The sequence below is a fragment of the Mesoplodon densirostris genome, chromosome 8 (assembly GCF_025265405.1).
Source record: "Mesoplodon densirostris isolate mMesDen1 chromosome 8, mMesDen1 primary haplotype, whole genome shotgun sequence".
Classification (NCBI taxonomy): Eukaryota; Metazoa; Chordata; class Mammalia; order Artiodactyla; family Ziphiidae; genus Mesoplodon; species Mesoplodon densirostris.
Window position 1 is genome coordinate 88,513,505 of NC_082668.1, and position 24,266 is coordinate 88,537,770.

The window sequence follows — 24,266 nt, forward strand, 5'->3', positions numbered from 1 at the left end:
CAACCACTGCGCCACCATGGAAGCCCGAGAGAGAGTCTTCTTGATGCTTCATCTGAAAAAAGAAACTTCCTGGTATGCAGCCAGGAATCCATTTTCCCTAAAGGGTGGTGGCTGCATGGAGCTCGGCTCCTAGAAGAGAGACAGAGACAGAGACAGAGAAAGAGACACAGACAGAGAAAGAAAAGGAGAAGAAAAGAAAGAGAAAGTAAAGGATCAGGGACCTGACAGGAACACTAAATGTTTTGCAGTAAGTGGTTTCTGGTAACAGACTGTATCTGCAGTTCTACCCAGACATTGTGCGGGCATAAAAGGAGCAGGGTCATTTGTTTAGGTGTCACTGTCTCTAGGCAGAGTTTGGGTCTTTTCATTCCCACTGCCAAGCTCCACACCAGGACATTAGTAGGCATGTAGTAAATACTATACTGAACAGCTGAGTGGGCATACGCTGACATGCATATGATTTGCCCTGTTAAATACCTATATTCTCACTGACTTGATCAAAAAGTGAATTAAGTTTTTATTTTGTCTGGTACAAAGTAGAGACTAGATAAATATTTGTTGAGTGGATAAAAGAGAACATGATTCATTTGAATTTAAACTACCTCAGCATAACTCTATTAATTTTTTCTCATTGGCTTGATGTAATGTCTGGATTGAACCTATAACTGAATTTTTTTCCAAATAAATTCATTTGATCTGTTTTGGGACTGCCAAAAAACTCTGAAATCACTTAACAGGCTATTTCACCAATACCATTTTAAATTTTCAAGAAAACTCAGGGGAAAATAAAAGATTGCCTCACCACAAGAAAAAACTCCTTTAAGTGACTAAAACTATTGTGCAAAAAGTATACTAATAGACAAGGGCTCTTGGGAATTCCCTGGCGGTCCAGTGGTTAGGACTCCGTGCTTTCACTGCCGTTGGCCCGGGATTCATTCCCTGGTTGGGGAACTAAGATTAAAAAAAAAAAAAAAAAAAAGAAGGCTCTAGCAGACCAACAGGCTTCTGCACTAGATGGTCTTTCAGTTTTTTAAAATGACGTTCTTTGTTGGTTTTAAATTAATATATGCTGCTCCTCTTCCTATATGCCATGCACAGTTCCCAGCAAGGTACATATGTTGTATCACATTTAATGCTCACGACAACGGTACGAGGTATAAGATATTTAGCATTGGCCCAATTTCATATGTGAGGGATAGAGAAGTTGAGTAACTTGCCCAAGATCACACAGCCTGTAAACTGGAGAGCCGTTATTTGAATGCAGGCAGTCTGGTTTCAGAATTCCAGCTCTTTTTTTTTTTTGACGGGGCTGCGCATAGTGCGGGATCTTACCTGGACCAGGGATCCAACCGCGTGCCCCCTGCAGTGGGAGCGCAGAGTCTTAACCACTGGACCGCCAGGGAAGTCCTCAGAGTTCCAGCTCTTAAACGCTCTACTGTATTGTTTTCTCAACTCTAAGATTCCATGAATTTTTCATTTTTTAAAAATTTTACCTGTCATTTTTTTGAGGGGGAACTATTACGGATAATTAAAACAATTTTTTAAAAAGTATAATCTGAAAAAAAGTCACCCACTTCATGTGAATGGACAGCCTAAGGAAGGGCTGGAAATACAAGTTCTATCCAGAATACTTAAAAATAAATATTTAACCTAATACCCTCCAACGTCCCGCTGGCCATTTTAACCCAACCTCCTCGAACTGAGGCCGGGACTTCTCCGGTCTTGGGAGCCCGCGGCCGCGGCGCATGCTCAGAGCGCGGAGCCGGCTCGGGCCCTCCCGAAGCCCCGCCCACCATGGCCGCAAGGGCTGCCGGGACAACCCCCATCTTCTTTAGGCGCGTTGGGCAGGCCGGCGGCGCTAAGAATAGGAGACGTTGCTGTCGCTGTTAGTGACCCTGTGGCGCGTCTCTGTGGGACCGGGAACTTAAAGGTGAGCAACTCCAGGTGGCTAAAAAGAAGAAGGTACAAAAGGGTCTGCTTTGCGTGGTGCGCGACGGCGCGTTCCCTTTCCTTGCTGCCTCACGCTGGTTGCGTGCGCTCCTTGCCTTCCTCGCCTTCCTCGCGTTCGGGGCGAGCGCCTCGTGGGCCGCAGCCGGAGGCGGCGCGCTGGGCTGGGGAGTGAGGGGCGCGGGCAGCCGCGAGGTGGGGAGCCGGCCTCTGCGTTCCTCGCAGGAGCTAGGGTTCCCCCGCACGTGGTTGGGGCCCAGGCGACCGAGGGGTTGCTTTGGGACGGGCTGTGGCGGGTTCTTTGGACCCAGGCTGCCTGCATCCCCACTGCGTCTTTAAGGTTTCGTACCGCCACCGCTTTCCAGTGTCGCCGAAAGCGGATGTTTCTGTCCGGCTGTGTAAGTTTCTGGAGAGGTAGACGTGGGTTAAACGCCGAAGGGTTCCTTGGATCGTGTGGGACAGATTGGAGGCCGGGGAATCGGGGCCGCAGGTGTTCCCCTGGCGTCACTCTCTTGGGTTTTAATGGTCCTCATTCACTCACATCAAGGCTTCTGAGCGAAATTGGAAAGTGAGGGTAATATTTCACTTCTAGTTGTATGTACATTCTGAGAAAGTATCTCATGAAACGAAGTTCCAAAATTGGGTAGGCCAAAGAAGTCTTACAGGGACTAAATAGGTCTTTTATCTCATCCTTTGTTTTATAGGGGGCCCTAGATCACAGTAATAGCTTAGGAATTATGATCGACAACCAATGCGTAAGATTGGCCAAATTTTGTAGTGAGATGTTGCACCATAGGAGAGCTTCCAGTGTGCCTCCAGGTTGTATTGCATAGCAATTACAAATTGTAAAGCCATGCCTCCAAGAAGTGTACCAGTCATAGTTCATCGCTAGAGTTAATTAGTGGCAGATATGCTTGATGAATTCTTCTAAATATACTGTTGTACACGGTGTTTGGATGGTTTTAATGGAGCACTAGAAGCAAGTAATTTGAAGTCAGGAGACTTTGTTATCCCTAGCAAACCAACTTCACAGCTTCACTTTTTTCCTACAATGCTATTGTCAGGGATGTGAAACAGGAAACTGGCTGTAAGGTTAACCAATATATTAGTAAATTAGTAGGCATACGCCCAGTTTAGTGTTGTTTTAGTGTCCTCAGTTTCTCAAATGATCATTTTCATATGTTCCTTATCATTAGCATTTATTTAATCTAACCCTGACTGTATGTAGTGTTTGAATTTTTTTTACCTTAAAGTTTTGATACATAATCTTGTTGATAACAAGTTTTTGGTAAGTCAGCTATGACTAATTTTAAACGAAATTCGGCCCACACCAAACAAGACTGAGATCCATAATAATATACTGACAGGTGATGATCTTAAACCTGGTTAATGATTGGTAAGTGGTTGAATGGAGTTTTTTCCCTCAGAGCTTTCTAGATCAGCTAAATGAAGATAACCACTCACTTTGTTATAGAAGATGGAACAGTGATCTACTGGAAGGGGTGTGGATTAACCATAGTTTTTCATCACTAATTTCAAAGTTCTCTTTTGTTGAAATTTGAGAATTGAGTAGAGAAATTGAACCCATGAAATTAAAAATTACTGATTTTTAGGAAAACAGTGGGATATTGATAATTTTAGAACATCCTTTTAATGGTCTTGAGTTTTACGTAAAAAGTAAATAACTTTTTTATGCCAATTTGGGAAATGTTACAGATAGCCAGAATGGCAGAAAATGGTGATAATGAAAAAATGGCTGCTCTGGAGGCCAAAATCTGTCATCAAATCGAGGTATGATTCCTGTGGTATTACACTGCAAAACCAGGCTCTTTGAGAGGAAATTTAGGGCCTCAAAACAAATACAGATAGACCATTTCATTTCAGTATATTGACCTATTGAACTTTTGGTTTGTCTTTGATTCTTGGAGTTAGATAAACATACAGTAGTATACAGTTTTATATTGGTGGAGCCTAATTCTGAAACTCAAGAACAAAGACATTTCAAAAGGTAACACTATAGTGTTAGTTAACTTTTTTCTCCTAGTCTGTAAAGCGAGGATAATAGTGTACCCTCCTCATAAGGTGGTTGTGAGGATTACATTAGTTCACAAAATGTAAAACATTTGGAATAGTGCCTAGCACATAGTAAAATAATTTTTAAAATCCTTTGTAAAATACCTTCCCTGTTAAATAGCACATTATTCTTGCAGGTCCTAGTAGTTTTTCCTGCCAAATTAGGTGTTCTCAGCCATTTTAACTTTTTAAAGGTGTTTTTTGTTCTTTGGGTTTTTCTTTTTTTGGTGGTTTTTTTTTTTTTTTTTTTGATGTGACCATTTTTAAAGTCTATATTGAATTTGTTACAATATTCTGTTTTATGTTTTGGTTTTTTGGCTGTGAGGCATGTGGGATCTTAGCTGGAACCTGCAGCCCCTACATTGAAAGATGAAGTCTTAACCACTGGACTACCAGGGAAGTCCCAGCCATTGTAACTTTTAAGAGTATCTGTTTTCTCTTAACATTTTTTTTGAATTTAGGTATTGTATTTAAGTTGATGCTTTACAGTATCAGTAATGGCTACATGGGAAATTACCTCTTAATTTATGTTTATATTCTTAATGAGGAACTTCAGATCATATTGTTTGGTGTTTTTTGCAACTCTCAGAACTTTTTTAAAGTTGCACTTCTCTGTTATTTTAAATTTCCTGTGTTACAGCTTTTTTAAAATTAATTTCTTTATAATTGTGAAGAAAACTGTATATAGAGAAAGTTAATAATGTCCCACAACCTGCCACCTCTCAAATCTCACCCTCTTGAGGTAATCAAGGTTAAAAGCCTGATAAATACCTTTACACAAATTGGTCAGTGCTCACAGTAACATAATTTTTTCCCTTTCCCCCCCACCAAACATAGGACGCATTATGGGGGAGTAGTTTTGTATCATCAGTAATTTACATCATCCCCTATTTGATATGTAGGACATATCCAGTTTTTTAGCTGTAGTAGTTCCATGATGAATATCTTTTTTTTTTTTTTTTTTGCGGTACGCGGGCCTCTCACTGTTGTGGCCTCTCCCGTTGCGGAGCACAGGCTCCAGACACGCAGGCTCAGCGGCCATGGCTCACGGGCCCAGCCGCTCCGCGGCATGTGGGATCTTCCCAGACCGGGGCACGAACCCGTGTTCCCTGCATCGGCAGGCAGACTCTCAACCACTGCGCCACCAGGGAAGCCCTATGATGAATATCTTTATATATAAATGTTACTAAACATGTTTATTGATTTCTCTAAGATAAAATTCCTAGAGGGAGATGCCTCAAGGGTTATACACGTTTTTTTAGAACTGTTGATTTTTTTTTTTGAGGTACGCGGGCCTCTCACTGTTGCGGCCTCTCCCGTTGCGGAGCACAGGCCCCGGACACGCAGGCTCAGCCTCAGCGGCCATGGCTCACGGGCCCAGCCGCTCCGCGGCATGTGTGATCCTCCCGGACCGGGGCACGAATCCGTGTCCCCTGCATCGGCAGGCAGACTCTCAACCACTGCACCACCAGGGAAGCCCCCCAGAACTTTTGATTTTTGATACTTACTGCCAGTTAACATCTCTACCTGCATGACCATTTCTCTGTGTTCAGGCCAATACTGGGTGTTCTTGTCTTTAGAGTTTTGGCTAAATGCTTTTCATTGCTTTAAATTGCATTTATTTGGTTAATAGTGAGCTTGAACTTTTTAATGTTTATAGTACATTTTTATTTTTAATAATTTAAAAAAATGTCCTTTATTGGGACTTCCCTGGCAGACAAGTGGTTAAGACTCCATGCTTCCAATGCAGGGGGCACGGGTTTCATCCCTGGTTGGGGAACTAAGATCCCGCATGCAGTGTGGTGAGGCCAAAACAAAAGTGTCCTTTACTCATTTTTTCTATTAGGGTTTTCAGAGGTTTTTTTTCTTCTTCGTTGATTTATAAGAAGTATTAATAAGCTTTGGTTTGTCTTTTACTTTTTGTGCTACTTTTGACATTCCAAGTAGTCACACCTGGGTCTTTTCATGTATACTTTTTTCTTTATTTTTATACTAAGGAAGAGTGCCTCTGTGCTTAAATTAGGTAAACACTCACCTAATTTTTTTTTAACATCTTTATTGGAGTATAATTGCTTTACAGTGGTGTGTTAGTTTCTGCTTTATAACAAAGTGAATCAGCTATACATATACATATATCCCCATATCCCCTCCCTCTTGCGTCTCCCTCCCACCCTCCCTATCCCACCCCTCTAGGTGGTCACAAAGCACCGAGCTGATCTCCCTGTGCTAGGTGGCTGCTTCTCACTAGCTATTTTACATTTGGTAGTGTATATATGTCCATGCCACTCTCACTTCGTCCCAGCTTACCTAATTTTTTAACTTTTAAATTTTTCTAATTTTTTAAAAATGAGAGTGATTAATCAGATTACTCTAGTTTCTTAAATTTAACAATGTATTCTTTCCACACTGACTTGAAATAAGAGGCTTTTCATATACCAAATCCTTAAATATGTTTTTGTTTTAAGGCTTTCTAATCTATTGTCACATCTGCTAATTATATTGTTTCAATAATTATTTTTAGTTTTATCTTTCTGTTAATATGTATTATAAATATTACAGTGTATTTAGGAGAAAATGTTTATTGCAAGTTTTTTTTTTTTAAATATTTATTTATTTTCGCTGTGCCGGGTCTTAGTTGTGGCATGGGGACTTCTCAGTTGTGGCATGCCTGTGGGATCTAGTTCCCCGACCAGGGATTGAACCTGGGCCCCTGCATGGGGAGCATGGAGTCTTCCCCACTGACCACCAGGGAAGTCCCACCAGTTAAGTGTTGACATGTGTTTTTAAAGACTAGAACTTGGTGATGTAATGGTAATTTTTAAAACTCAGTATTATACAGTGCTCTGCAATATACTGTAATTATCTTGCAGTATTATTTTGGTGACTTCAATTTGCCACGTGACAAATTTTTAAAGGAACAGATCAAACTGGATGAAGGCTGGGTACCTTTGGAGATAATGATAAAATTTAATAGGTAAAAACCTTTTTTAAATTATAAGATTTTCTGCTAACAGCAAGTGCTACTACTAAGTTTTACAATGCTTTTATATATTTTCTTTTGCAGGTTAAACCGTCTAACAACAGACTTTAATGTAATAGTAGAAGCATTGAGCAAATCAAAGGCGGAACTTATGGAAATAAGTGAAGATAAAACTAAAATTAGAAGATCTCCAAGCAAACCCCTCCCTGAAGTGACTGATGAGTATAAAAATGATGTAAAAAACAGATCTGTTTATATTGTAAGTGGGCCTTTAATGCATTTAATTATATCTTAAATTTATTTAGAAAGCACATAGGGTAGGTAAGAATAAGGGCTCAGGAACCATAGCTTCACCACTTACTGTATATCCTTGGGCAATATTCTTAGCTTCTGTAAGCCTTATCTTCATAAATGGGGATAATAATTTTTACCTTATAGAACTGTTGTGAGAATTAAATGAAAAAACCCATATAACATTGGACAAAATTTTTGACATACATATTTTAAGTACCCAGTGCACATCAACTGTTCTTACTTATCAACAGCTAAACTTGTTAGCTGTTTTCTTTAGCACATTAATTTTTAAACAGATTTTTTTATTCTGCAAAAATTCAGACATACAGAAGTAGATTGAATATATAATGTACCATTATCCAACTTCAACAGTTACTAACATGATTAATCTTGTTTTATCTATGGCCTATCTGGATTATTTTGAAGTGAATCCCAGATAAACGAGTCACTTCTATTGCACTGGTCAACAGTGGCTCTTAACCAGAGCTATTAAACATTTAAGAGACAGAGAGAGAGATATATATCCTCACTTCATTTCAAGACACAATAAATCAGAATTTCTGACAAATCGTTTACTTGAGTTGTCATTTGTACATTCCTTCCTACTCTTCACAGAAAGGCTTCCCAGTTGATGCAACCCTTGATGACATAAAAGAATGGTTGGAAGATAAAGGTCAGGTACTAAATATTCAGATGAGAAGAACATTGCACAAAGCATTTAAGGTATGGTTGTATGATGTAACAGACTTTTTCTAGTAGAAAAATACTTGGGATGTAACTTTAAAAAAACCCCCAACTTTTCTTCCACTTTTAATAGGGATCTATATTTGCTGTATTTGATACCATTGAATCTGCTAAGAAGTTTGTCGAGACCCCTGGCCAGAAGTACAAAGACACAGACCTGCTAATACTTTTCAAGTAAGTCAACTTGCTGATTTTTTTTTTTTTTTTTTTGGCCACTTAGTTGTCTGGAATTGACACACTGGGGTAAGGAGTATAGAATAACATTCCCTACAGTAAGACCAGTATTTTTAGTATCCTTAGGCATCCTTTGAGAAATGCTTGAAGTTTGCTCACTGGAACTACTAGTCCTTTGAGACTGTAAGGAAGTGTTAGGACCTTTTCAAGCAACTAATAAGGGAGGTTAAGTTTTAGTACTTATTTTGCATGTGAAACTTATAGTTAGGCTTGATGCTAAAATCTGAGCTTTTGGTGTGGTTAGAGAATAAATCACTGTACAATTTTTTAATCTATCCTTCTCGTAATCTGTATATGCCTGTATTTTTATACAGTACAAAGGATTATTTAAGAGATTTGAATCACATTCTTGGTGTGTGTGTGTGTGTGTGCGCACCTGTGTGTGTGTCTAAAAATTAGGACAAACCAGGACATTTTCATGATATGGTTGTAGGGCCATAATCCCCTTTTGCATTGCAGTCTTCTAAATGCTATGTACTAAACCTGATGGACTTAGAGATGCACAGTGATAAATCATGCTGTCAGTGTTAAACTCTCAGAAAGATTTTTTTAACTTGTGATTTTCATAATTGCTCTTATTCTTGGGCCTCAGGGATTTCAGAATTTTTGCTTTTGTGAAATTAACACTAAAAAACTATGAAGCAAAGTAGTTGCATAACTTTTGGTATACTTTCTTTTTTCTATACGTGAAAAATGAAAATCAGCATGAGATTCTTAGCGAATATAGGGTTTCTTTTTTTTTTTGCGGTATGCGGGCCTCTCACTGTTGTGGCCTCCCCCGTTGCGGGGCACAGGCTCCGGACGCGCAGGCTCCGGACGCGCAGGCTCAGCGGCCATGGCTCACGGGCCCAGCCGCTCCGCGGCATATGGGATCCTCCCAGACCGGGGCACGAACCCGTATCCCCTGCATCGGCAGGCGGACTCTCAACCACTTGCGCCACCAGGGAGGCCCGGGTTTCTTTTTTGTGGTGATGAAAATGTTCTGAAATTCATTAGTAGTGATGATTGTTGTACAATTCTTAATATACTAAAAGTCATTGAATTATATGCTTTGAAAGAATGAATTTTATGGCATGTGAATTCTTTCTTAGTAAAGCTGTTATTTTAAAAAGTAAGAGTAACTTCCTTAATGTATTTTGAATTTATAGGTAATTTTGTTGATAGAGAATGTAACATTCATTCCTATGTGATGTCTTAAATCATTCAATATAATTTGCAGTCCTCTTTGTTCTCATGAACTTAGCCTTTATATTTTGTGTCCTTCAGGGAAGATTACTTTGCAAAAAAAAATGAAGAAAGAAAGCAAAATAAAATCGAAGCTAAATTACGAGCTAAACAGTAAGTATGTTGAGCTAATCATAACATTTTAGTTCCTTAAAGCTTTGACAGGTAAAGTTATTGGTCCTGGGAACTGAGGCTGATGATGAGCTCTGAAATGAGTACAGTAGGCCTTTCTTTTGCTAATGAAACATTGAGGTCTTAAGCTGCCTTGATACTCTTGGGGCCACATTGTGTTGCACTCTAGCATCAGACAGTCAGAAAGCCTAAGGACTGGCTTTGGTTATTAAGTAGTTTAGTCATCATGCTTAAGGTTAACTTTATCAGGGTTTAATTTTCTCATACATGAAGTAAATGGAAACGTTCTAATGATATTTTTACTTGTAGAGAGCAAGAAGAAAAACCAAAGTTAGCAGAAAATGCTGAAATGGTACGTATATATTACTAAGAAATCTGTAATTCAAATTTAGGAGAATAAACCTGGGGACTTTTTAAAGAACATATGTAAGCAAGTCTACAGTTGTCAGCACTGAAGTACTAGCCAGATATTGCCTAAAATTATTACTTATCCAGCACAGTAAGATTTATATAATAACTGTTATTTGCTGGAGAAGTTAAACAAGTTAAAATCAGAAGCCATTGTAGAACAAACGATGATAAAGGAAAATGCACCAACTACTTATTTAAACTTATACTACTTCAAAATAGCATTTTAGTTTCTAGTTTATTCCTTATATATATATATATATAGAGAGAGAGAGAGAGAGAGAGAGAGAGAGAGAGAGGTATATGCCATTTCTGGTTTGTGGTTGCTTTTAAGAAACTTTTATCACCTTATATATTTTTATAGAAATCTCTAGAAGAAAAGATTGGCTGCTTGCTGAAATTCTCGGGGGACTTAGATGATCAGACGTGTAGAGAAGATTTGCATATCCTTTTCTCAAATCATGGTGAAATAAAATGGATAGACTTTGTCAGAGGAGCCAAAGAGGTTTGGAAATATTCATATGCTTTTTACCACGCAGTTTAAAAATTCATAGAAACTTATCTTTTAGAAGATGACATTAGTAGAAGAAAGCAATTTTTTGTTAGTATGTTTATGAAAAGTTTCTACTTGGTCATTTACTTTATTATTGCTGTAACTGGATGTGATGTCTGATATTTTCTGAATTGTGCTATAAATAACTGGTGGAATTAGTGACTTCAAGTTTTTTAATAACTTCCTGATGTTCAGTAAAATTCCCTGGCCTTTGTTTTCTGTCTTTGGTGTAGGGAATAATTCTGTTTAAAGAAAAAGCTAAGGAAGCACTGGATAAAGCAAAAGACGCAAATAATGGTAACCTACAATTAAGGAACAAAGAGGTCACCTGGGAAGTACTAGAAGGAGATGTGGAAAAAGAAGCATTGAAAAAAATAATAGAAGATCAACAAGAATCCCTAAACAAATGGAAGTCAAAAGGTCATTAATTCTGATTTTCTTTGACACTTAACTCATTTGCTTGGGTAAAAATTTTAATTGGTTGTAAAAGACATTGATAAGAGGTTTAAAACATTACGGATTTCTCAATTTTGTCTCTACAGGTCGCAGATTTAAAGGAAAAGGAAAGGGAAATAAAGCTGCCCAGATTGGGTCTGCTAAAGGAAAAGTACAGTTTCAGGGCAAGAAAACTAAATTTGATAGTGATGATGAACATGATGAAAATGGTGAGTTTTTTCTAGTAATTTTAAGTCCTTTGGTACTTTGATGAGAGATTATTTGTGGGAGAGAACAGCAACGTGGTTTTACAACTTCTGTGTAAGTGATGTTCTCAGATTGTGATTGACCCTGGTTATGCTATTTTACATGTGGAAAACAAAGATGTTGGGAAGCTAAGTTTAGAGAGCCAGGTCCGTACTAAAGGAAAAGCCTTTTCTCATTGGTGTAGGAAAGTTGTTGCTAATCTGTTTAAACAATTATTTTTTATAGTTATGCTCAGTATTAAAATAGAGTAATGTTTACAGTGAACTTAACGAAAATTAATTGTCATTGTATAGGTAAAAAGAGTAAGAGAAGTAAAGCAGTAAAAAGAGCAAGAGAAGAAACAGACCAAGAAGAACCTGCATCAAAACAACAGAAAACAGAAAATGGTGCCGGAGACCAGTAATTTAGTAAACATTTTTTATTCATTTTAATTAGATTTTAAGCTGCTTTTGTCTTTGGAGGCTTTTAAAAAGAAAACCGAATTAGGTCCACTTCAATGTCCACCTGTAAGAAAGGAAAATTTTTTTGTTGTTTAACTTGTCTTTTTTTGTTGTTACTGTTACCAAAATGAGTATTTTTTTATGTATAATTCTGTTTGTGTTCTTTCAGATTATTCAAATATCAAAAAAAACATTCTAACACTAAATTGCCTTTGTAATATGAGAATGTATTAGTACAAAGTAATAAAATGTATACTGCATAAAAATAAAATTAGTTTATTTTTTATTTTTGTGCCCAAAGTATTTGAGAATTTATCTTAAACCAGCATATTGGCTGTAGTGGTTATAGGCCCATCCTAGAGTTAAGTATTTATCTTCTAGGCTGGCTTTCTGTATTCACTCAAACAACTTGATAACATTAGAAATAATTACTTACTGTGAAGTTTTTCAGTACTGAATGTAGATAAACCAGAATCAAGAGACTTACTGATTTTCTTTTATGAAACTTGTATGATGCCGGCAGGTCATATCGTAGCTCTACAAAACAAAAGCCACCTAAGGGTAAAAATTATACTTCCAAACATTTACCGCCCTTGACTTAAAAAAAAAAAAAAATTAAGGAAGTACTAAATGCTGATAAGCCAAACATTTCAGAGCTGTCACTTAATTTATCCAGGACTGATTTGATATGTCCCCACAATAAGCCATGGCAAACAGAGGCTGGCATTTGTTTTGGTCATTTATATCAAACTTTGAGATTATGGGGAAGAGTATAGAAGGTTAACAAGTGGACAAAAAAAGTATATCCTATGAAAATATGACTTCCTATTTTTAATTTCCTAAATAATCTATAGCTACCAATTGCATAACAACCATGCTTATTTTTTTAATTTCCGGTTTGGATTTTAGTAATGGTGGTAAGTAACTAATTATTTTCCTACTGAGCTCTCAAATGAAAAACCACTTTTCATATTCTTTTCTTCTAAAGGATAATGTAGGTTCTCAAAACTTAGTACTGATCAACTTTAGAGGGATGGCAGTAAGTCTACCTACCTATGCTTCATATTTTGCAACGAATTCTAACTCTAAATCACAGCTTTCAACTTTTAATGTGCAATCAAATCACCTTCAAATCAAATCAAATCCTGTTCAAATGCAGATTATAATTCAGTAGGTCTGGGTGCAGCCTGAAATTCTTCAAGTCTGACAAGCTCCCAAGGGATGTCAATGCTGATGGTCCACATTTGAGGACCATACTTGGGGTAGCAAGGCTCTGGCTTGGTGTGCTACTACTGGAACTGTTCTAAGGTCTGCATGTTGCATATTATAATACCGTAAACTAGGTAAGGAATGACAATACTGAATATACTAGGAAGACAGACTTTTACACATTACATTACTAATTATTATGAAGGCAATAGATCTAGTTATGTGGTTAACACTATTAGTACCAATCCAGTCAGTTTATTATTGTGTAAAAAAATTTCCCCCTTATTGTACTCTTATTTCAGGCTTTTCAGAATTACTTGGATTATAGTTAGCTTCTAGTTACATGCTTTTCCCATTTGGATATTTGTGAATATTCAGTTTACTAATAAAAATGTATCAAACATGATTTACATGGTGTGGATGATGATATTCTATCCCCCACTAAAAAAATTAAAAGCTTCATGTTATTTGACTCCAGGGACAATTAGAAAGTTGAAATAGAAGGGTAATCCAGGCATAATCTGGTGGTATTTTCCAGGAATGAATTTCAAACTAAGGCCTGACAAACTCTAAGCCCAAGCTTTTAAGTCACTGTGATGATTATAAGGTTCTGTCTGAGCCTGGAAGGAACAAATACTTGGGTGCCATTAAAAGTTTTCAGTAAAATGCATAAATTGGGACAGTCTTGGGCAAACACTGATACCCTGCCTTTATTCCGTTTTCAACCCACTACCAACCACAGACATTTTGTCACACTAAAATACATGTTCTACAATATCTTTTCTCAGCACATGTAAAAATTCTGGTTAGGCTAATGCCTGCTGGCCTTCGTAGATAAATTAGGGTTGAGATTTGTTTAGGAGAAACAATTATCTTACCTGCAATAATATCTATCTTGATTTTCCATTCTGCAGCTTTCTTTTGAATATGCTGAACATAAAATAACATGTTAATGTGAGCTGATCTTTAAACAGTTTTTTAAAAATTGCTTTTTACTAATACTTGATTGTAAGTTTTCAAGCTTTTAAAATTTCATTAGAATTTAGACTCTTAAAATTTTTTCAACTGGATGAATTTTTTTTTTTTTTTTTTTTTTTTTTTTCTTTTTGCGGTATGTGGGCCTCTCACTGTTGTGGCCTCTCCCATTGCGGAGCACAGGCTCCGGATGCGCAGGCCCAGCGGCCATGGCTCACGGGCCCAGCCGCTCCGCGGCATATGGGATCCTCCCAGACCGGGGCACGAACCCGTATCCCCTGCATCGGCAGGCGGACTCTTAACCACTGCGCCACCAGGGAGGCCCTGGATGAATATTTTGAAAATACGAAACCAAGCCATTTAATAATCTGAGCCAGGGCCTCCCTGGTGGCGCAAGTGGTTGAGAGTCCGCCTGCCGATGCAGGGGATACGGGTTCGTGCCCTGGTCTGGGAGGATCCCATATGCCGCGGAGCGGCTGGGCCCGTGAGCCATGGCCGCTGAGCCTGCGCGTCCGGAGCCTGCGCGTCCGGAGCCTGTGCTCCGCAACGGGGGAGGCCACAACAGTGAGAGGCCCGCATACCGCAAAAAAAAAAAAAAAAATAATAATAATAATCTGAGCCAAATTACATAATTAAATTCAAGTAATAAAGCTGTTATTTCAGAAGTGCATCAAAGTAAATGTACTCATGGTTTCTGCAGCATTATTTCATCAATATATACAGGTATCCTAGAAACCATTCAGCAGAGATCTATGTCCATGAGCAATTCAGTGGCAGTATGGTACAGAGGTTAAGGACATGGTTTCTGGAACCAGACAGCCTGCATTTGAACTGAAGCTCTATTAGCTATGTAACCCTGAGCAAATTACGCATTTTTTGTGTGCCTCAGTTCCCTCATCCGTTAAATGAGGATGATAATGATATCTCATCAGATTGTTGCAGAATGTGAAAAGTGCTTTGAACTGTGGTGGCATACAGAGCAAGTACTAAATGTTAGCTATTTATAGGTCTAAGAATTTTGAACCACTTCCTAAAATTTTTGATTACTAATTTGTTATAAAAATTGCTTTATGAATTAAAATATATACACAACACTCCACCATTAATAAAAATGGAAAAAAAGTTGCCCATAATCCCCTAAGTAAATTTTATGCATAATTTTCTAGAACTACTGTAGTAGAGATAGCAATATTTGGTATAAGCATTTTGTTCATGTTGGTAGTGTTCACAGTACTCAAACTGATTGATAAAATACTCAATTATCCCTATGTTTCAGGTTCAAATATTTCCATTATAAACAATACTGACAATATGTTTGTGCTTGTAGTCTGTTCTTGAATTTAATCATCCCAGTTCTGGGCATATTTTTTCCCCTACTTTGAGATCTAAAATTTCTGTATAAGGATATAGGCTTTAATACAAATAATATTATAATTTAATGGAATCCTAGCATCCTTGGTAAATTTTTGAGAAATAAAGTATGATGACATTTCTTTGCTATCTGAGCCCTAAGGTTAGTGAAAGAGGTTTTAGATGTTAGATTATACAATGGAATGTGGTTGGTTCTGGCAGAGATGTCAAAGAATAAATGGGGTAAGCTTGGGATAAACACTGAAAGAACAGTGCCTGGCCTACCTACTTTGCTTTAACTATAAGCCAAGAACTAAATTCTCACAATGCCTAATGAAAGAAGATATGGCAACAGCCGTAAGAGTCATCCAGATTATTAACATATCTGCCAAGATACGCTTCTATTTTACCTAAGTATTTCTATCAAAAAATTCTATCAAATGCACCTCTATTATGAATCGAGGGCCAAGCACTTTTAAAAGACAACGGTCTACAGCTAACGGGTCTGAGGTAAGCTTCAATAACAATGTTACTAGTTACATAGAATACTTAAAACAAGCAAAATTATCACAAAGCTTAGAGCAGATATATCTATAGCATAAACTAAGGACTGTCTTAGTATTAGAAGTTCATTCATTATCATACCTCCTTCACAGTATGCACAATACACACCAGATTAATTTCTCAAATTACTTAGTTGCTGTGCTAATGGAGATACTTCTACACTGCCAAAATAAAAATGGATTTAAGTAAATATTTGCTTAAAATTCTATGAAGCGGATCAAGACAGTGCTGATACTGCTGCCTCCTGGTGGTGGAACATGGCAATACCCAACAGTGAAGGTGGGAGTTCCTTGACCACAGGCATTCATTCAATTAATTAGACTTTGCTGCTTAACTGCACTTTTTATTGGCATATTTTACTTGGTTTGCATGAACTGTATATCAGCAATATAAAATTTATGTTATGCCAAACTGCAGAAGAGTTCATAGCAGGCCTGACTGCTTATCCTTAGAAAGGTCTACATGTTAAGTTTGGCCTTTGGCTAGAGTATGGGAACTTAGATTTTGGGAGAGTTTCCACTCCCCATCCCTTAATAATAGTGGCTCACTGTGCGTAAAATGTTTATGCTGAGTACCTGTTTTGTTACTGGGAGTCTGGAATTTGGGTACGTGCCAGGCAGGGGGTGCCTATGTGATGAGTACCCAATAAAAACCCTTGGCACCAAGATTCCAATGACCTTCCCTGGGTGACAACATTTCACATGCCTTGTCACAAAACTTCTTTGCTGGAAGAATTAAGTGCATCCTGTACGACTTCACTGGGAGAGAACTCTGGAAGCTTGCACCTGGTTTCTCCTGGACTGTGACCAATGCACCTTTCCCTTTGCTAATTTTGCTCTGTATCCTTTAGCTGTAATAAATCCCAGTCAAGAGTATGATGATATGCTCAGTCCTATGAGACTTCCTTGTGAATCATCAAACCTGAAGATGATCTTGGGGACCTCCTCAACACAGGCTTTTTAGATACCAATAATTCCTGGTGTTTGTTTTCACTTACTGAATGGGGATTTATTTACCAGTAAAGTCATGTTGTGTTCTGCTTACCTGCAGGTACCACTACTAACTGTTTAACAGTATACAGGCATACCTTGGAGATATTACAGGTTTGGTTCCAGACCACCGCAATAAAGTGAATACCACCAAAGTGAGTCACCTGAATTTTTTTGTTTCCCAGTGCATATAAACGTTCTGTTTACACTATAAGTGTGCAATACTTTATTGCTAAACAATGCCAAAACAATTATAATAGTAATATCAAAGATCACGGATCACCATAACAAATATAATAAAAAAGTTGGGAATACTGCAAGAATTACCAAAACATGACACAGAGACACAAAGTGAGCAAATGCTATTGGAAAGATGGTGCTGACAGACTTGCTTGATGCAGGGTTGCCACAAACCTTCAATTTGTAAAAAATGCATTATCTACACAGTGCAATAAAGCAAATGGCAATAAAACAAGGTATGCCTGTATATATTTTTAGCTATGTAATTTTATATATTTTTAAAGGTTATTAGATTACCATATATTCATAATTTGTTTCCAACTGAATTCCAGTACACGGCATTTATACAAATAAAATATTTTTCCTACAAAACTACTTAAAAATCTCTTAATACGTGTCTGATTTAAAATAATAACAGCTGGGCTTCCCTGGTGGCGCAGTGGTTGAGAGTCCGCCTGCCGATGCAGGGGACTAGGGTTCGTGCCCCGATCCCGGAAGATCCCGCATGCCGTGGAGCGGCTGGGCCCGCGAGCCATGGCCGCGGAGCCTGTGTGTCCGGAGCCTGTGCTCCGCAACGGGAGAGGCCACAGCAGTGAGAGGCCCGCGTACAGCAAAACAAACAAACAAACAAATAAAATAATAACAGCTAACATGACAATTGCCAGACACTATTTAAGTGCTTTATAAATATTAACTCATTTAATCCTCACACCAACCCTGCAAAGTATAAGGTGCTCTAAGTTCCTCATGCTGTAAGAGTATAGGCGAGTACAGGGTAGGTGACGAAAATGAACTCAAGTACCTTGACCAAGATAAGATAGCTGGGAAGCAGCAGAGTTCAGATTTGAATCTAGGTAGGCTGGCTCTATAGTCTGTGTTCTTGATCACTATGTTAAACTGACACTAAAAAAAGGTACCGCCCGACCCCCAATTTTCTGGAATACATCCTACACAGCCTTGTGTTATGTGCTGACAGTGAAGAACAATGGAAGAAGTGGGTTCTGAACTCAGATCAGCTTAGCCTCCCAGGTTCAGTGTTCTGAAAAACCAGGCCGCCCTTGCCTCCCTTACGCACACCAGGCCACACCAGGACACTGGGACGGACCAACCAGGGCTTACGCAGGCAAACCAGGACATACTGGAACCACCGTTACACCTACTCCTCTATTCCTGAATTATATAATCACTCTCCTGTTAACAGCTCCTGCCTGAACAAACCTTTGACAAAATAAAGCTAATCACAAATGCTAGCTAGTTAAAGGGAAAATTTATTTTCTAAGTGCCAGATGTTTTAAAAGTTCAGGAGAATTAGATACCCTGGTATTTAGTATTCACAGTAAATCCTTAAAATACTGTCATGAATTTTAAAATAAATGACACAGAATATTATGATGATTTGAACTTACTTCTCTAGTTGAGGATTTGTGTAAAGAATATACTGCCGTTCTTGCCATTTCCAAAGCAGTCTTCAGAAAGGCCATATCTGTCCCTGTTAAGAGTAGAAAAAGCCCCTATTTACATTATATACCTGTTATCAAAATAGAAGATTAAAGGAATACTAAGTATTTAGAAACATTTTTTTCCAAACTCCAAAATAGCCATTCCAAATTCTTTCTGTAACAAGACAGGGTACAAATAACCAAGATATCTAAATATCTTTTAAGGTTGATGGAATAAAACCAGAATTATACTGTCCCGTTTAAATGAGGCTAAAGTAAAAATTTTAATATTATATTCCAAATTAACAACTTTCAAAGAGGGCAGAAGCGAACAAGTAAAGTAGTAATCAGAATGGTGGGGGCAGGTGGAGGGAGGACTTTTTAAACTATGCGTGTCTTTTCCTCTTCTTACTGACTTCTTACCCTCCTTGCCCCCAAAGTACATAAAATAAATAGCCACAGTGAGTCACTGTTACTGATGGACACATGTTGAAACCTTCAAATGTTGAGACATTAAATAGAGGTTCTAAAAATATAAAAGCCTTTATAGGATTTATATTCATTCATAAGGGTTAGGTAAATCATTCTAGAAAGCAGATGAAGAATAAGTAATAAGTGGATAAATTTGTTCACTTAGCACAAACTTATGAAAACAAAGATTGAAAAATTCAATTCCCTAGCCATGCATTAAACAAACTGAAATTCAAACTGTAATAACTATACAGGTAAGAGATTGGTTTATTTAATGAACAGTGATAAAATCACTTAACCCAAATAATCAATGAGAAAATGGTTTTTAAAACTTGCTTTTCTACAAAGACACCAGTACATATGATTCTTATTACTAACCTTTATTATTTTTGGTCCCAAAGGGAGGATTCATAATTACTGTATCAAATGACTTGGGCATTCTGTTAGATAATGAGCACACATCACACTGAACCATGTCAACATTTGTTAACTCAAACTCTTCTACATTCCTATTAAATATTTCCAATGCATCTTCATCTATGTCAAATCCAACACACAACCTATAAATATAAAACACAAAGTGACTACTACTTAAAGCTCCCCAGTCAACACAACAACAAAACCAAAACCATGTACCTTTTTAACCCAACTGACCAAGTGACAGTGAGTGTTGTCTTTTAACAGCATGATTTCCCAAACTGTCAGGGGTTGGAAACGCAGGTTCATATAAAAGAGGGGCATATGACTTCTGCTGTTACTGTTTTTTATTGTTGTTTTTTTTTTAGTTTGTTTTGATGTTCTGCCCATTCTAAATGTACTCAGTATTAGATTCTTGCTCCTCTCAGTTGATTTTATTTACTCTTCTTATTAAAACCATCCCATACCCAAATAGTATGTACTGGATCACATACCCTGCTCCCAGCATTGCAGTTCCAATGCTAAGCACTCCACAGCCACATCCTAGATCTGCAACCACTTTATTTTCAATGTCATCATATGTGTTATGAATTGTATAGAGCATACATGCTGAATGATAAAAAAAAATATTAAGGAATAAGTAGGCAAGTTGATGAACGAAATACAACTTGTGCAAATGACTCTTTGTAAAACAGTTTCTTATCTTGCATTATTTAGACCTCCCCTAAATCGTGTTCCAGATTATTAAAAAAATAGTAAGGTATAATAACTTGGTATGTAGTAAGAATAATAACACATACCAGTGGTTCCCCCAAACTAGTCTCTGCTGACAACGCCAAGAATGACAAAACTTTGAGGTAAAATGAGAAAAATAAGGTCAAAATGTTTTATTTTTCCTCAACCTGTTCAAAACATTGCCATACACATATACATATATCAGTTTTTCTTTGATGTTGAAATATCACTTTTATGAAAGGATGGTAAGAGTAAATAGGTTTAAAAAATACCTTTCCTTGTCAAAATATAGACCTGGGAACCCTATATCAGTTTCCAAAATTGTTGTGAAATTTTACTGATCTTTGAAATCTGTAAGTCTGGGAACCACTAATACTGAACAAGCATTAACATTAAAACAGAACTTTTTTTGCAGCAAGTTTGTCACCATAACACAGGTACTGTAAGTTCAAGCTAGAATGGGAAAGGAAAAGACCTACATCCACAATATAGCCTTTAGACGCATATATTCACACACATATATTCATGATCTACAGACACATGTATCTACTAATGAGACCTGATAAAAGAACTATTGAGAAGCAGAACAGAAGCTGCTGAGATGAGAAAGGGATCTTTCAAATACATGAAGGTTGGGGCTATACTGAAGGTTAAGCATGAGTAACTTCACTGATATCTCCCTGTGGATATCTGAACCCACCAAGGGCTGCTGGCCATCACTGATGCCCCAGGATCCAGAGGTTTTATCAAAAACACAATTACAGGGACATGTCAGGCTGACTGTGCTGTTCTGATTATTGCTGTAGGTTTAGTGACCTTGAAGCTAGTACCTCAAAGAATTAGCACAACCATGTGTATATTACACACTGGCTTTGAAACAACTGATTGTTGTTTATTTGGATTGTTATTTGTTATTGTTATTACCTTGAAGCTAGTACCTCAAAGAATTAGCACAACCATGTGTATATTACACACTGGCTTTGAAACAACTGATTGTTATTTGGAAGAAAAAAAAAAGGATTCCACTAAGAAACCCTGCAGCCAGAAGACATTAAAGAAATCATTATCTAAATTGAGATAACTGGTCTTACCTCAGACACAATTTTGTGCAATTTTTGGTTGGAACTATGACAATATGTTGGGAGTTAAGTGGAGGTATACTTTTTCCTTGACTTTCTGTGGCAGCTTAGAAACAGAACTATGTTGAAGTTACGGGGACTCCTCCTTGCAGATGTTCCCAACAAATTAATTTTCCTAAGACTCCCTCAATGACTTTGGTAATATGTTTATTAAATATAAATGTTTTTTCCTGTGTTCTTTTACTTCCAATATCAATCTCTCACATCAAGCAACACTGCTGATTCTCCGATCATTTGTTAAAATTGAAATGCATCCCCATCTTTAATATAGAACCTATTATGGATTTGTTAAAACTCAGTCCTTCCACTACCAACTCTAGTATTCATTTCTAGGGCAGAGTATAGCACGTAGGAATCTTCGTACTGGCAACTCGTTACACCGGGAAATGGATCCTTATTTAGCAAGTATTTATTTACTGAGCTCCTGAGTGGTACCAGGAACTCTTGTAGGCTCTGGGAATTGTGTGAACAAGACCAGCACATTTTTTGCCCTCAAGGAGTTAATAGTGTAATAAGATTAACAAACACGTTAAAAAGTGTCTGACAGTGTTGAGGGGTATGCAGAAAAACAAACAGTAAAACGATAGAGTGTCTCGTGCGTGGGATGTTTTCAGGGGCAATGTCAAGGAAGTCCTCTCTAACGCAACATGAAATCTTAGAGCAGAATTCCTCTAGACTTTCTCTGTATCCAAATAACTGTTCTATTTTCACAATGGAGTGGGTAGACAGGACTAACCTGCGAGACAAGGGCATGGTAAGCTGCCGCCCTACCTGCAATGTGCGGCCTGGTTGGATACTGTTCTAGAAGGAGCTTGGGCTTTTCGAATCCATCCACTTGTTGCAGGCGACTCTCTAGTTCCTTAAGCCTTAATTTCTTCATGTTTTAAAAAGTGTGCGTTCGCAGGGTTTAACGGCGCTGGATCTGCAGAGAAACCTATTTCACCGGGATCTCCCCGCCAACTCCGATCCCCCGCCCCTTTTTCAGGGCCGCGGGCTGAGGGCCAGGCTGGGAACGCAGGGCGCGAAAGGTACACCCGGCTCAGGCGGTTCTCGCTCTCCTCCCCGCGCCAGCGGTGGGCAGAGTCCTCGGCCAGCCTTCGGTCCGCCTCCAGGGTACCCCGCACCGATACTTGACTGGAGTCGCCGAGGTCTCCTCATGCGGCGTCTCCACCCTTCCACAGGCTGCTCTCGCCTGGCCCGGGACCGGAAGCGCCGTCACGCACGCGCACACGCGTCCGCCATCCAGCGGCCCCACGCCGAGCTGCAACCGCGGCCCCGCGCACGGGTTCCGATGGCAGCCGAGCGCTTCCTTCGCCTCCACAGCGGCGCGGTCGGCGCCCGCAGGAAAGCCCGCCTTTCTCTTCCCGCAGGGACCGGCCCCCGCCACCTGTCGCGTGGCCACTACCGTCTAGTCTTTCCTTGAGTACCGTCAGATCCTTGAAGGAAGTGGGGAGAAAGAGGGTGAAGGTGAGGGTGAAAGTCACGGTCGATTTGTTTTATTGCCCACTGTGGTCCTTTCTGCCTCCTGTCTCCCAAGCTCCCTCTCAAAGTGTAGCAGCCTCCACTCACCTTTGCTTTCTTTGCCATTCGCATGCCCTACTTTGTTTCCCTCTTTTTAGGTCAACTGTGTCACTTACCTCAGCTCTTACAGCGTGGTGATGTCCGAGAAGCCCAAGCAAGAGAGAGTTTAAAGAATGGGAAGTGGTGTCAAATGCTGGAAAGAAGTTAGGCTTTCATAGAGTAGGAGCAGAAGCTGAGTTGTCGCGGATGGAGAACTGAATGGAAATTAAGGAATTAGAAAGAGTAAATGGGAACAATTCTTAAGAAAAGTGACTAAGAGGAGTGAGAATGGCTGATGCTTAGTAAGGTTGGGGAAAGTTTTAAATTTATTTATCTTTTAACTGATAGAAGGATTTGTGAACATACCTAAATTCAGACAGAATAGAGGTAGTTGAAAGGCAGGGGTTCAAAACGCAAGAAAGAGGATATTGGATGGAGTTAGGATCCTGAGAAGGAATGATCCAGTGCTTAAGTGAAAGGATTGCCCTTAATTTGGGGAATGGACCCTTCTTTTCATTATCAAAGGAAGGGGAAAAAAAGGAGTGGATGGATGAGGATGAAATAGAGTGGTGTCTGAGGCTGCTACGTCCTATGAAAAGCAGAATTCAGTTATTTGTCATGAGGATTAAATGAGTTAATACATGTAAAGTTCTTAGCACATAAAGTTAGTACATAAAGTTCTTTGTCACATAACAAATGCCCAGTAAATGTTTGGTGGTGGTGGTATCTGTTGAGAGGAACGAGCTAGAGTGAGCAGTTTGAGCTAAATGGATGATCCAGACTAGCCGAGTATATGGAAGGACAGTTGACCCATCTGAGGAAAAGGCGCTTTTTTTTTTTTTTTATTTTGAGGTAATTGTAGATTCATACATAATCGTAAAAAACAGCACAGAGATCCTGTGTATCTTTTACCCCGTTTCCCCTAACAATAACATTTTGCAGAACTGTAGTACAGTATCACAACCAGTATATTGACAAATACAGTCAAGACAACATTTCCATCACCTTGAAGATCATTCATGTTGCACTTCTGTAGCCACACCCACTTCACTCCAGTCCCCCCACTCCCTGTTTAACTCCTAGCAACTACTAATCTGTTCTCCATTTTTAGGATCTTGTCATTTCAAGAATTTTATATAAATGGAAGTATACAGTATGTAAACTTTGGGGACTGGCTTTTTTTTTTACTCAACATAATTTTCTGGAGATCCAAGTTGTGTGTATCAATAGTTTGTTCCTTTTTACTGCTATGGTATGGATGTACCAGTTTGTTTAAATTTTCACCCATTGAAGAATATCTGGGTTGCCTCAGCTTTTTGTCTATTACAAATAAAGTTGCTATGGAAACTTCTGTAAAATTTTTGTGTGAACATAAGTTTTCATTTCTCTGGGATAAATGCCTAGGAGTGCAATTGCTCAGTGCAACTGCCCTATGGTAATTGCATGT

The 24,266-nt window shown here is 38.6% G+C and overlaps 2 protein-coding genes across 4 annotated transcripts; one reads left to right on the forward strand and one right to left on the reverse strand.

Annotated features, from left to right (window-relative positions):
• The first annotated feature begins 1,815 nt into the window (after nt 1-1,815).
• SSB (small RNA binding exonuclease protection factor La) lies at nt 1,816-11,964 on the forward strand. 2 transcript variants are annotated; one of them, XM_060106899.1, is made up of 12 exons: nt 1,816-1,930; nt 3,664-3,738; nt 6,891-6,994; nt 7,085-7,259; nt 7,910-8,017; nt 8,112-8,212; nt 9,539-9,610; nt 9,938-9,980; nt 10,401-10,541; nt 10,823-11,009; nt 11,132-11,254; nt 11,585-11,963. In XM_060106899.1, the coding sequence occupies exons 2-12, from the start codon at nt 3,673-3,675 to the stop codon at nt 11,692-11,694; spliced, it is 1,230 nt and encodes a 409-aa protein (XP_059962882.1). In that variant the 5' UTR covers nt 1,816-1,930; nt 3,664-3,672; the 3' UTR covers nt 11,695-11,963. The 2 variants fall into 2 exon arrangements, with proteins under 2 accessions (XP_059962882.1, XP_059962884.1); XM_060106901.1 differs by lacking the exon at nt 6,891-6,994 and having other exon boundaries at nt 11,585-11,964.
• On the reverse strand, nt 11,706-22,454 carry METTL5 (methyltransferase 5, N6-adenosine). Of its 2 annotated transcripts, XM_060106902.1 has the most exons (7): nt 22,031-22,454; nt 19,880-19,994; nt 19,347-19,528; nt 18,465-18,547; nt 13,819-13,870; nt 12,219-12,268; nt 11,706-11,795 (listed from the first exon to the last, which is right to left on the reverse strand). In XM_060106902.1, exons 1-7 carry the CDS (start codon nt 22,137-22,139, stop codon nt 11,757-11,759), a joined length of 630 nt encoding a protein of 209 aa, XP_059962885.1. In that variant the 5' UTR covers nt 22,140-22,454; the 3' UTR covers nt 11,706-11,756. The 2 variants fall into 2 exon arrangements, with proteins under 2 accessions (XP_059962885.1, XP_059962886.1); XM_060106903.1 differs by lacking the exon at nt 13,819-13,870.
• Between the last annotated feature and the right edge of the window lie 1,812 nt (nt 22,455-24,266).